The sequence below is a fragment of the Netta rufina genome, assembly GCF_964035555.1.
Source record: "Netta rufina genome assembly, chromosome: 10".
Classification (NCBI taxonomy): domain Eukaryota; kingdom Metazoa; phylum Chordata; class Aves; order Anseriformes; family Anatidae; genus Netta; species Netta rufina.
The window spans coordinates 6,429,862-6,443,135 of NC_140133.1; the positions used below are offsets into that span (position 1 = coordinate 6,429,862).

The 13,274-nt window shown below is 37.9% G+C and overlaps 1 protein-coding gene across 1 annotated transcript in view; it reads right to left on the minus strand.

Moving 5' to 3' along the window:
- Nucleotides 1-7,564: 7,564 nt before the first annotated feature.
- The window catches only part of SLC6A11 (solute carrier family 6 member 11), a gene marked incomplete at both ends in the record, with an annotated part of 92,399 nt that continues 86,689 nt past the window's right edge, over nt 7,565-13,274 (minus strand). Inside the window, 4 exons of the mRNA XM_084292494.1 lie at nt 7,565-7,717; nt 9,611-9,781; nt 11,131-11,231; nt 12,069-12,171. Of these exons, the coding sequence (XP_084148620.1) occupies nt 7,565-7,717; nt 9,611-9,781; nt 11,131-11,231; nt 12,069-12,171 (528 nt within the window). The remainder of the gene's footprint in view (nt 7,718-9,610; nt 9,782-11,130; nt 11,232-12,068; nt 12,172-13,274) is intronic.

The window sequence follows — 13,274 nt, forward strand, 5'->3', positions numbered from 1 at the left end:
CCTCTAATTGCCTCCTGCAAACCGTGGGTAGAGAAATATTTTTTATGTTCATATACATCATCTCACATATCACCTGATGACACTATATAGGTACACCCACATTTTATATGTACATATATCATACTTTCATCTCGTAGGGTCATTTCGTTCTAACCAGACTGATTCTAGCCAAAAGGTGTCCCCACAACACCACAGAAATACCATTAGGAGGTATCCTTGTTGAGCACCTAACAGCTAGGAAGGCTGCTTATTACCAATATCTCAACTTTCTATCCCCTCACTGAGGAAATAAACCAAAAGATCTAAGTAGAAATAACTGAGATCAAATCCACATATTCTGTTTGTCAAAATCCTGCAACAGCTTTTCAGATGATTAGCACACAAAAGCCTCCAATATCATCCAGAAATACTAAAAGAAAACCTACAGCCCAAACCAAGAAGTTACAAAGCCCAAAAAGTAATTGAGAGGAAACCTTGTCACCCAACCCACGTTTCACAACCCCTACCTGTTGTGTCCTCAAGGAAGATAGAAGAAACCCCAATCTGTACACTCATGAAATCGGCTCCACAAAGAAGAAAAGTAATAAATAAATAAATATATACAATGACCAGCAGCTGCCCTTAATAACATTTCAGTAATATTTCTTTTTCTTACCAAAAGGGGATACTTTCCTGCCTCCTCTTATATCACATTCCTCTCCATCCCCATAATGACTATCATGTGCTGTCAATTACCTTCAATCAATTCAAGCTGGTGGTAGCCTCCAACACCATCACTTTCTTCTCCTTCTACTTCAGAAGCAGAGATTATGGATTGAATGAATTGATTGAATGATTGAATGATGAATCCTGAACTGAAGAAGTAGCACAAATGTGTAGAAGGGGAAGGAGAACAGCAATAGCCACACAAGCTTTAGGCACAAAAACTTGGAGAGGAGGAGAAGTCTGTACTAAAAGAACCCACAAAGCTTTTCATTAAGTCTAAGGCAAAAGCTTGTCAAACAGGCAGGGACTTTTAAACATATCATGGGCTGGTTTTCTGGAAAGAATAAAATAAACAAATAAAAACTGAATTAAATATAATTTGTAAAACAGTGTGCTTTTCTCACCACAGACAACTGGAAGGGTTTGTTTGGGTCCAAAGCCTTTTGCTTGTTTTGATACCCTGTTCTTCTCTTGATTTCCACTTACTGACCTGATGATACATTGTGTGACTTTTGTCACACAATTCTGCAATTTTTGCCAGTGTTTCAACAGACAACAAAATCAGTTTCATTGGAAAATGGAAGAAAACCAAACCAAACTCTACAACTTGATAAAGCCCGAAATAATCCCTGGGTATACTGGCTATATTTCTGTTGAAGTTCATGCATTTGTTCTTGTGAGTTAATTTGAGGGGCAAGCAAAGAGTGGGGCTTGCTTAGAAAGACCCACAGTGTTTTGGCAGGTCTAAAACAGAGCTTGACACAGTGTGGTGCTCTGCAGCAGCCTCTGATCCACTCATCTTCCCGCTGAGCTTGTTCCTGCCAACAGGCCCCACTGTGTTGGTTCAAAGATGGAAGGAATAAACCCATAAACAACCCTGATGTCTCCTGCCACATACAAAAAAAAAAAAAAAAAAAAAAAAAGACATAATGCCTTTTCCAAATTCATAAGGCTTGTGAAAGTACAAGTGGTACAATGTCTTGGCTGTGTCCCTTTAAATGGTTTGTGTTGTCTTAATCAACTTTACCTCTCGCTTGTGCGAGGGATGTCAGGGCTTCCTGACTGCAGCCCTGATCCGAGCACCACAAAGTTCCATGTCACTGGCTGCAGCCAAACTTAGGACCGGCCCTGGAGGTGTCTGCCTGTGTAGCTGCAATTTCCTCATTTGAGCATGGCATGGCTGAATTGCAGACAGTATGGGGCCCTTTGGGAAGATGAGAGGAATGAGTCATCTGTGTATAGTATGATAACTACATGACTGTTCTCATTTAAATAAAAAGAAATCAGGCAGAGTTCTCAGAGTTTCTTATAAGGTGTTGTACAATAAGGTTTAGGGAAGGCTGCTGTTTCTCCTAGTGCTGTAGTAAGTACTGGGACCAGACAGGAGCTGGCTGACTGACTATATTCATTGCAAGCTGACAGAAAGAGAAAGCACAGCCCAATGTATTGTCACTAATCATTTATAGCAAGGAACTCTTGGCTGTCTTTATGCTTCTTTTATTGTTTAACTGGAATGCCACAGTAGCAAAGGCCCTCTTATTCTAAAAACTACAGGCCCCATCATGTTGCAGCATCCCCTCCATCAGCTGACAGGAACGTCTCATGAGAAAAAAGCAGGGGCCTGCTTCCAGCATTAACCCTAGAAACAATTAGTGGTAACACATTTCTCAGAACATTCAAAAATTTTTGTTCTTTCCCCTTTCAACAATGTGCAACACTTGGGCTTCTGCATTGCCAGTAACAGAGCTCAAGGTGATGCTTTTTTAGGGTAGCCAGACACAGGTGATAGTCAAGGCCAATGAGGGTCACGGAGGCACAAAAAGAGCCTGAAAGCCCAAGAAGAGCATTGTCCAATCACTGTGAACACGGCTAGCCAACAGAAGCATAGATATGACTGGAATTTGGGATGATTTGAGGGAGTGAAGGATATGGCCGGCATTGGTTGCAGTTCTCAGAGTGCAAAATTTAAAAAAGGGACCCGATCCTTTAAAATTAAAATATGTAAGATAAGGGGTGTGCAACTATTCCCTCAAATTGTCAGCTTCGATCAGCACTCAGACCTTGGCTGTAATGCATATTAATGAATAGTTTATATTTTAAGGGTAGCTTTAGAAAGGACTGCAGGAAACTTCCCTACACCAGCTCCTACCTGTTGGTGGTCGCACAGGCCTGGGGAGCCTGAGTAGTTCAGCATTAGGATGCAATCTGTGCACCATGAATTCAAGTCTTCTCTAAAACTTTTTAAAGAGAATCCCTGACAATTTTCTCCCTTATTATGTCTTTCTGAGTGCAAACTGTCACATCTCCTTGCAGCCAAATGTGTAAGTATGTAATCCACCAGGACATTTTTGAGCTGTTCAGAAGCTGTCATTTTTTAGAAGTCTTCACTGGACTTGCTGCCACGCTGTGGATGACCACGTTTGGATGTGTCTGAATGGGGAAATCATCGACACTTGAAGCCAAATTTCCCAGTATGCTCAGATTTACTCAATATTTAGTGGTCAGGAAGGGCCAAGAACCTAACATTCTAGTCATGCAGACTGACGGGATCCTTGGTCTGTCGCTGCAGCTGCAAGGACATCACCCCTGGGAAAGGGCCACATGCTGCTCCTGTGGTGTATTCGCTGTTGGGTAGAGTAGTTGGTACAGTCAGAGAGGAGTTGTATTGCTTTGTCAAAATCCACGAATCTTTTTGCTTATTATAACCATGCTTCATTAGTTAAAACGATACACAGTCTTTAAGAAAAGGTCCTCATTTCCTGTATGGCAGGCTACTGCGTAACAGGGTGCCTCAGGGGAGAATATCAGCATTTTTCATCAGTATGTCATGTACTAAATCAAGCGTGTTTCCCTGTATATGGGCCAGAGACATAAGAAAGAATATAAAATTGTCATAAAATTGTAGTACAAAAGATGATCAAATGGACAGAGCATTGGCCTGTGACTGAGGTCAACGTTACAAGGTTAAATTCATCCAGCATAACATGTACAGCAGCTGGAAAATGTAATTTATCTTGCTGCAGTACCTCACTTCAGCACTAGTATTAGTATGACCAGGTAATAAACTGAAGTGATGGAGAACTAACCACATGTGTTTGCTGGGTGAAGTGTCAGCGAGATTGGCTCCTGAGCTGTCTCTTTCCATGGCTCTCCTGACACTGCTGGTGACACAAACAGCAAAATACAGGCAAAAGTGAGCAGGAGGCAGGGAAAAGTAGTGGCCAGTCTGCCCTTTTCCATGGCAGCATGAATTTAAGATAAAAGACAGGGACTTGAAGTTGTGAGATTGGGATACTTCATTTTAGTTTGTTTCAGACACAGACTGAGTGGATGATATCAAGTTACTTAATTTCCTCATTTCTAGATTCCCAATTTAAAATCAAGGGACATATATATGCTTGAACAGGGTAGTTGTGCTTATTTAATTTGTTAGGTGAGGGTCATATAAAATACATTAATATAAACTAAAATACACAGAATAAGTTTTGCCCATTTTCTTTAATTTTTAAAAACAAGTAAGCAGATGAAATCTTGTGCCCTTGAACACCAGAGTCTTTCTTTGTGCAAAACATTACATACATTGTTGTTTTTTATTGTATTATTTTAAATAATACTGCAGATACTTCAGAAAAGGGCAATACTGTTTCTACCACATAAAAAAAATGATCATGATATAGTTGTTTTCTGCATTTTCCTCCTCCATATTGTTTAAAAAAAAAGAAAAAAAAAAAGAAAAGAAAAGAAAGAAAGAAAGAAAAAAGAAAAAAGGAAAGAAAAAAAAAAAGATATCGCAAATACTATTAGGAATTTCACCCTCCCACATCCCTCCCCACAAAAAAAAAGAAATATATTTTAAAAAATCAGTAGTGTTAAACAAGTCAGATATTAAATGCACACATTTACAAGCACAGAACATTAGCAATACTGTGTAATGCTTTAGACCATGCCAAACCATATGTATGTGTATAAAGCTACAGGTAAAATGGTTCATAGCAGCAGAATAGGAAGCATATTTCACACAAGTACATAGTTCCTGTGGAGATATTCAGATGTAGACAACAGTTCAAAGTACTTTGACAAGCTATAATGCACAAGTCAGTTTTTTTTTTTTTTTTTTTTTTTTTTTTTTTTTTTTTTTCTGCTACAGCATCAAATGTTCTGATTTAAAGGGAAATCCTGACTTGTCTGGGATTTTCATTTTGTGTCTAATGGGTGGCCAGCTGAAGGCTGTGTGTTCCACCTATTGGCACATTTTGCTATTTTGCTGTAAACATTCCTGAGGTGTCCTGATTCCAAAAGTTAACTTCACTGAAATCAAGACTAAAACATAACCTTATAAGGCATCTACATATGCACATCCTTCACTGATAAAAAACAAAAAAAAAGGTTGATATTTCCTTGCAGAGAGAACATAACCCATCGCAAGATTCAGCTGTAGTTTTGGGGCTTTAGATTCTGGTGGGTGCGGAGAAAAAGGGACATTGGGTTGGAAATATTTATCACTTACCACTTACTTGGACTTCCAAAGTTTTTTATTTCTAGGTTTTGAAATGGGTGTGTTTTCAACGTCAATATACACCTTGCAGTTGCTTTTTTTTTTTTTTTTTTGTAGCTATGTAACAGCCTGGAGTTTCAATTCTGGGAGCATTTCTCTTCCCAAAGTGGCAATGGGGCTGTGATTTTCTTTAGTCAACTCCAGTTCTGGATGTCCACCTGAAGACTCCCTCTGAGGGGGCCCAACATTCACAGCATGGTGGCTTTGCACCTTTATAAAGGCAAGCTCCTTCAAAACATCCTCTCCTAAGCACCTAGCGATAGAGACATGCAAAGTCAAGCAGGACTTGGAATATTTGAAACGGAATTGTGACAGAAGGTTTTAGACACCAAAATACAAACAAAGTGAAGTAAAATGAAATAGGTCAATTGATGATGTGATTTGAGACAAAGTTATTCTATGAAAGATGCTTTTTTATGAGGTCTGATAAAATAAGATCACAATGAAATGCTGACCACATGTACAGCTCGATGTAATATTAGGAGGTACTTAGTGATTTCTTGTGATCTGTTTTCCCCCTTGGAAGGCCAGCAGCCACTTCTTTTTCTAATAACTCCATTTGCCTGTATTTGGTGATTTGGTGATTTTGAATTACAGAGAGGACAGCAGATTTTATGACATCTCTTCTAAGTTCTCTTAGGCTGTTTGTCTCTCCCCATAAAATACTGTGCACTATAGTACAGCATTCCTCCACAGGTTTATCATACAACCATTAAATGAAAAGCAGGACAGGAAAAAAAAAATAATCTTCCAGAATAAACAATAGTTTGGGATATTGGCAGAAGAAAAAAGACCAAGAGACAGTCTAGAGATTTTGATATTTGGAACTAACATTTGCATACTTCATGGTAATAATTTCCATCAGTTGGATGTACATCACAAAATCTCTTCTCATTCAGAGGGAGTCGGTTCATACCCAATGGAATAGAAAGGCCCGATATCAAAAACCTATCCTGATCCTTTTGTGAAACAGAGAAGTCACAACATCCTTGTCTTAATTCCTTCATTTGCACAATACATAAATTACCTCTTGGAACTCTGCTAGAGGTTAAGGACCAATTACCCTAGTGTTCCACCAAAAAATTCCTATTCTGACTTCAGTGCAAACCTCAATACCATTCAGGGTAAAATCAGTGCCAAACCTGAGAATATTTAGAAAGTACTTTGAAGATAAGAAAAGCCATATAATGTTACACAATGACATTACAGGATCCTTAATTTCTCTTAAGAGGAATGAATATATGTAGAGACAGACAGATTGGCAAACAGTTAAAGAGACAAAGACCAAATGTATGCAGAGCTCTAAACTTGTACTTTTTTTCCTCACAATATCTCCATATATATAGAGTGACCTTGATCTCCTCCTGTTATACAAACATAGACAAACACATTTAACTCCAGGGGATGGGAAATGTCTACAAAAATGAAGCACTGGCCATCCAGACACTAATGAAAATGAAAAAAAGCTGTAGAGGTCTCCTGAAGCAGTACAAGTCATCTTAAGAGACTACTAACTTACAAGAAAAGCACAATGTATAGCTCTTAAAAATATATATTCTTAATTCAATCTCCAGAAAAACAGTGACTCAGAAATGGGGCTGTTCCACCACTTTTTCAGGCCCATTGCAAGCAGATGGAGGGTGAAGGAAGGGCAAGAAGAGTGGTGCTTCCTGTTGGCTTCACAAAACGTGCCCTGAAAGGAGAGCTCTGTTAGGTGCAAAATGCAGTTGTGCATCTGATCTGGCCCAGAGGAAAGGGCAAATCACAGACTGGTACAAAAGCCACTGTCCCCAGCTGGAAAGGCTCCCGCTGATTTTGGTGCACTTTGGATACAGCCCACATTTAGACACTAATAATGCAACAGCAGTTACACGTCCTCTGCCCACCCTCTCACAGTTTCTCCCAATATAAACAAAAGGACATTCTGGTCCCCTTTATATACATACATTAAAAGCTGAAATGGTCTGAAATGCTTAGAGATTAGAAGGCATATATCTATACAACATCACATCTGCTGGAAATCTAAGTAGAAAAGCTTTACACACATTTTACAGGTCCCTCTAAATTCTAAAAAACATTTACTGAAATTACCATATTAAAAGAAGTCATCACTAACATACCATATAATACTATTTCTTTTTCTTTTACATAGTCATTGCTTATATAGTAATTTTTTAAAAATCACTTTTAAACAAGTATACAATTTTCACTTTAAAATTAACTGGTTAATAAAATTTTGTGCAAAACAAGCCAGCCTCTATAATTAAGTGAATTTATTTATTTTTATACAAAAAAATAGTTCTTTCAGAAATGTGTCTCCTTTTCTGTAATGGCTGAAATGGTGCCATCTCCTTTCAGTTTGGCGTCGCAGTCATTTATTGCAGCAATGTAGGATCTTCCTCCAAGTTTCCCTCTCATTTTCAGATCCGAGCTAGGTGTAATCAACTTCCTGAATTTCTGCAAAATTCAAGAAAATGGAAATCATTATCTTTTTCTTGCAGACATGCATTTCCTAAATAGATTGACTACAAAACTCCTTTCTTCTGCATGTTGGCTTCTTCTCATTTCCCTGTTAGATCCATCCATAAAACTGTATGCCATACAGTTCTCTTCCCATCACACCAGACTAAAGAATAGAGAATGAAGGTGAAAACAAAGTCAAAGTGAATTTTCATGCTGATTTAGAGTAACAGTTCCTTCCATGAATAAACTCAGCAAAATGCTCCAGGTGAGGCCTGCTATATGTGTACATTTTGTTTCTCATGGTAGTCAAAGCATATACACTGAAAAAAAATAAGATAATGCCAAGGCAGTATTGTGTTAGGCTACAATAAAGAAAAAAAAATATATACATGCGTTCAACTGAGAACTTCCTATTTTCTAGAAATAACATCAGTAGCAATGTTGCTGTTTACAGGTTGGGGAGCAGAGATGTTGCAGGAAGCTGGCTTCCTGAGAAACTCCCATCTGTAATTGAAACAACAACACAACAACAGCTGCAACAAATACCTTGTAATATTCATGTACGGAAAAGAGCATGAAACGTCTGCAGTCCTGAAATGTCTTCAGATGATAAGGCTATGCAAAACAAAAATCTATAGACAAAGCCTATCTACTTGCAGAGATGGAGTGAGGCTTTAAGGCACTGAGGCATTAACATTAAGGAAGTATTTAATGTTAAGATTTATACAAGCTTCCTTTAAGAACACACTAAGAAAACTTTACTATGTGCAATGTATTTAATGTTTATATACTCACAGTAAAGATTTCTTAGGCCATATTTAATCAGCTCAGTGGATTCATTTCAATATGGACTGCAATCAGCCAGCACAATAAATAACATCTTTCACCTTCTCCACTCAAGAAAACAATGACTATTACGTGGAGATATAGTCAGATATATTCAGATGTCATACCCATTGGTTCTGAATGGAGAATGATCTAGCAAGTGTGGGTATATGTTGTGAGAAAGATCGTTCAAAGGTGCCAGATAAACCCCAAACACTTAAAAAGAAATTATTATCATCTTGTTCTGTATTTTGGGAGTATCCTATAGAATATTGAAAAGACTTAGGAAGCATGGAAGAGACTTCCATACTGAAACAGAAGGAGGTAGTGGTGGGATACGTACTTTCATTGCCCAGTATTCCAAGGAACTCCATGTAAGAGAACCATGTAAGAGATTGCTTTTCTGGAATATGAGAAATCCCAAACAGCCAAAAAAGAGTTATATTCTTGTTTCTTTGGTTATAGCCATCTTCTCTGTCTTTTGAGAAAGTATCTTATAATTAATAATCTTAATCTTAGCCTAGACCTGAAATAACCTGATACTAAATTTTAGTAAATTATACCGAATGTTTCTTTTTGACTCCATTTCTCATGTAGAGAACTGTAATCAAGAAAACTGTCCAGAAAACATATGCAAGTGTTTGCTACCCAGCTCCTGGTGAAAAATTTTGTTGGCACAAACATCAGTTACCAAAACCACAGAAAGAAAGCTGACTCAACTGAAAGGCTGGTACAGATCTTCTTGAGGGATTTAGCTAATGTCAAAGACTTTTAAGCTACAAATGGAGCAGGAAAAGGAACAAAGCACCTTAAAGTTAGAGTATTGGTTAGCTACCACAGGCCAATGAAGACAGAAAAAAAAATTAGGAAATTCAGAAGAAAACAGAAAGAATACAGATGCCTCTGTTCACAAGTGATGACACCAAGCTACCACTGGAACAGGTATGTGGATCTTACCTTAGATAAAGGCATTGACTTTGCGATTAAACTGTGCTTAGTCTCAAGCAAATGAGAATTCCCTCCCAACTTCTTTTTTCAGTATTGCTAATCTGAAAATCTCACCTCTATGAAAGTGCCTTCTGCCTTCCACAGCTTAATGCAGATCCACAAAGGGATGCAGATCATGGAAGAGAGAGCCATCATCCACCCTATGCCATAGCCCCAGTCAGGGTATGTATATACATTGTTATATTTCAGAGGCTTGTATTTCACCAGGAAGAAAATGAAGATTCCCTGAAATAAGCAGAGAAACATAGTAGTAGTATTTTAAACAACACTGTGAATTTAACAAGAAAATGACTGTTTTGTCAAGGACAGTCTACCTAAAGCTGGGAAGCAGAGGTAAGCTTTACAGAGAAAAAATACACAGTAATGTATTCTTTTATGTACAGCTGAGCTAACATGTCTCAGCTCATTCTGCTGAAATGAACAACCTTTCAAGTTTAAATCCTATTTACCTCTCAATGACAATAAAACCTGCACTTTGATGGCAAACAGTACATGGTCAGGAAAGATTAAGTTTTGCTACCATGAACCAGCTGTAATTAGCTGCGTTCTCTCCAACCAGTCATGATGAATGAGGAAAGCCAAAATCGTCAAAGTTGCTTTAATCCACTGTCTGTATCTGCAGTTCTGCACACCAAATCTTTCATCCTCTCAAAAGCTCTATTATATCTGTTTAAATTCAACAGGTATATAATTAAGAAGTTTGGACCGTTTAAGTTTATGTAATACAGAAAAGTTACCGTATACTATTCTCCAAAGTCTTGACAAGAATGCACAGGAGCAAATGATATTAACTTATTTTCAGAGTTGGAGAAAATTAGTCAGCAATTTCCCCAGCTTTGCAAACAGAGTAAGTGACGGAGCTCAAGTGAACCTGGATCTCCAGCTGCCCCAATGCATCTTGCTATCCGTGGGACAACTGGAAGGTTTTACTATCTAATACTCAAGCATTTGTGGATCAAATTTATGGGCAATTTGGTTATGCTCCTTTTGCAATTTTGTCTTCGTTATGTAGCCACAGCAGAGCGCCACAATGGGCACCAGTACTCCTAGCTTCTTCCTTCACCTTCTTCACACATATGAGATATTCCTTGGCCTCTTCTACTACTTAAGCTTGAAGGAAAAATACGTCTTTGAAAAATGTCTAGTCATCCACAGAGGGAAGGAAACAGGAGGCTGGAGTGGCAAGTAAAATGTGTAAGTTTGGAGGATCTTGAGTTATACCTAGTAGACACAAGGTATATTACCGAAGCAGTGAGGAAAAACCTCTCCTGTATCGGCAAATGTTCACGTAGGCCTCTGAGGTTTTTATTTTTATTTTTATTTTTATTTTTATTTTTATTTTTATTTTTTTCCCTATTATCATATATGCAAATATTTCTCACAATTCACAGAACACATAAATTTAATGTTTTTATACACATCCTGCAGAGTATTTTTGAATTAAAACATATGTTGTAAATCAATAGGCATTTTACTCTACTGTTGTGAACTATTAGCAGCAACAAGTTTCTAAAATTATGCACAGAAAACCTTCGTTATGTCTAAAACAAGTTACTGAGATATTCTGTACTTACTGCACAAATACCTGGAGTTAAGACCATCCAGCACCATTTAATCAATGTTAGTGGTTTGTACCCAATCATATCCTCAATGTTGTCATAAAAGCGATTGCTGCCTGCCCCAAAAAGCAAATCAAAAGAAGATGTAGAATGTACATGCAAGAGATTATACAGGTCAGCATTTAAAACAGAACAGACAAAAATGTGGGTTCTGGCAGAGTTTCAGAGATCAAAGAAGCCATCTCTTTCTCTCACATACATCTCTCTGTCTTTTGCTCCATACTTCTGGCAGAGGTTGCTGCCTATATGTGTCTGAGTAGGAGTGGGCAGTCAGAAACTGCTTCTGGTCAGTAACAGTTTGAGCAGGCCCAGTTGAATATTATATATGCTACAAGCCCATATGTGAATCCTTAAATAGCCAGGGTCATGTGTGATCTGAAGTTCATACATTGCTTTACATAGTAAAATTGTTAGTCTTTTGTATGCAAATAAAGGTTTGATGATGCACCTTGAACATACCCAGAACTTTGGTGGCTTTCCCCTGACTTTGCTGACAGAAGCAGCAGATCTAGGAACGTTACTATGCCCCTTCTGTGTTAATGAGAAATGAACTCCAAGTCCCCTGGATTTATTTGTGCATGTCAGAAGTAGAAGGGAACATGTCCTGCAGAGACACTTCGTGAGAGAAGAAAGACTTATTGCCACCCCTAATTTCTAAGGCAGCTGAGGATTTCTGTGGTGGAGGAATGTGAAAGTCAGTCCTGGAAGGAGCAAGAAAAATCTCCATTGCACTCTCCTCATTAGAGTGGAAGAAAAACATATTCCTGGCTTGTAGCAGAACACAGGAGTGTGGAGGGCCCTACTGCATAAGAGTACAAGGCCTTCACATTGTTTTTGTGCAAACAGAAAGCTTTCATAAAAACTGAAAATGACAACAATTTTTAGCAACTCACCATAAACCCAGCCTATGCAGACACATTCAAATATGGCAACAAAAAGAAGGCACATGCCACTAGCTGCATACGAGTCAAATAACTGAAAGACGTACATCCCACCCTGAAAGACAGAAACAGAAAAAGGACAAAAAAATAAAACTGAAATGTCATGTTGGCAATGGTACAAATATTTCACAGCAAATGTGTCTTTAATTACACAGTCAATCTGTTGTTTCCTCTGGCAATGTTCCTACTACAGTTGGCTCCTTCTTGAACACAGAATATTCATTTTTCAGTGGATGAATGTGAAGGATCTTTCCTTCCATAACACTTAAGATGATTCCCTATGCCAGCTGAATATTTGCTTTAAAGTAGTAATTACTGGAGTGCACAGGCCTACATTTCACTTGTTCCAAAACACTCTCTCACCTCCTTACATTTTTATTTTTAACTTCATTTGTTATCATATTAAACTGTAGATAATGGTGGGTGATTCTGATCTCCAGAAGAGTGCACATAAAGATGCAGGGCTTTTGTTTATTTGTTTTAATATCTGTGCTACCAATGTGTAAATGCATTAGTAGGTGCAAAATGCACTAGTAAGTGCAAATGTAGGGAAAGAAGGCAAAATCTATATCTACTAGGATCAATCTCCATTGGCATAGGGACTGTAAAATGAGTAAGCTCGAATGTAAAGTTTGATTATAACTCACGGACTTTCATCTGCATTACTTAAGTGAGTCAATGTTTTTTGATAAAACATGAAATAATAACCATCCTAATTCCAGGCAAGCTTCAAGCTTTTTCTTTTAAAGTTTTCCTAACAAGCTAAATATTGTTCACCAAGTGACTTTAAGTAGCAACATGTGCAGTTCCAAAAAGGAGATCAACCAAAACTAATCAGTATCCAAAGCAAGCATGGAATCCATACACAATGCATAATATGCTATCAATGGTCCTGTAGTTTTCTGCCCTCAGTGGTGCCCTAGTACAAACCAATATGAAAAAGGTATATATGCTTATCCAAGACATCCTTCACTTCCTTACTGTTTGACTATGACTCATTTATTTCAGTTGTCAAATCTATCAGAGACAATTCTTTTCTTCTCTTTTTTCTTCCTTTTTTTTTTTTTTTTCCCCAAGATTAATCTCTTATCACATATGCTTTCAATATTGAAATAATAATGAGGAGTTTCACAGATCATTTCAATAGAAAGGAAACTT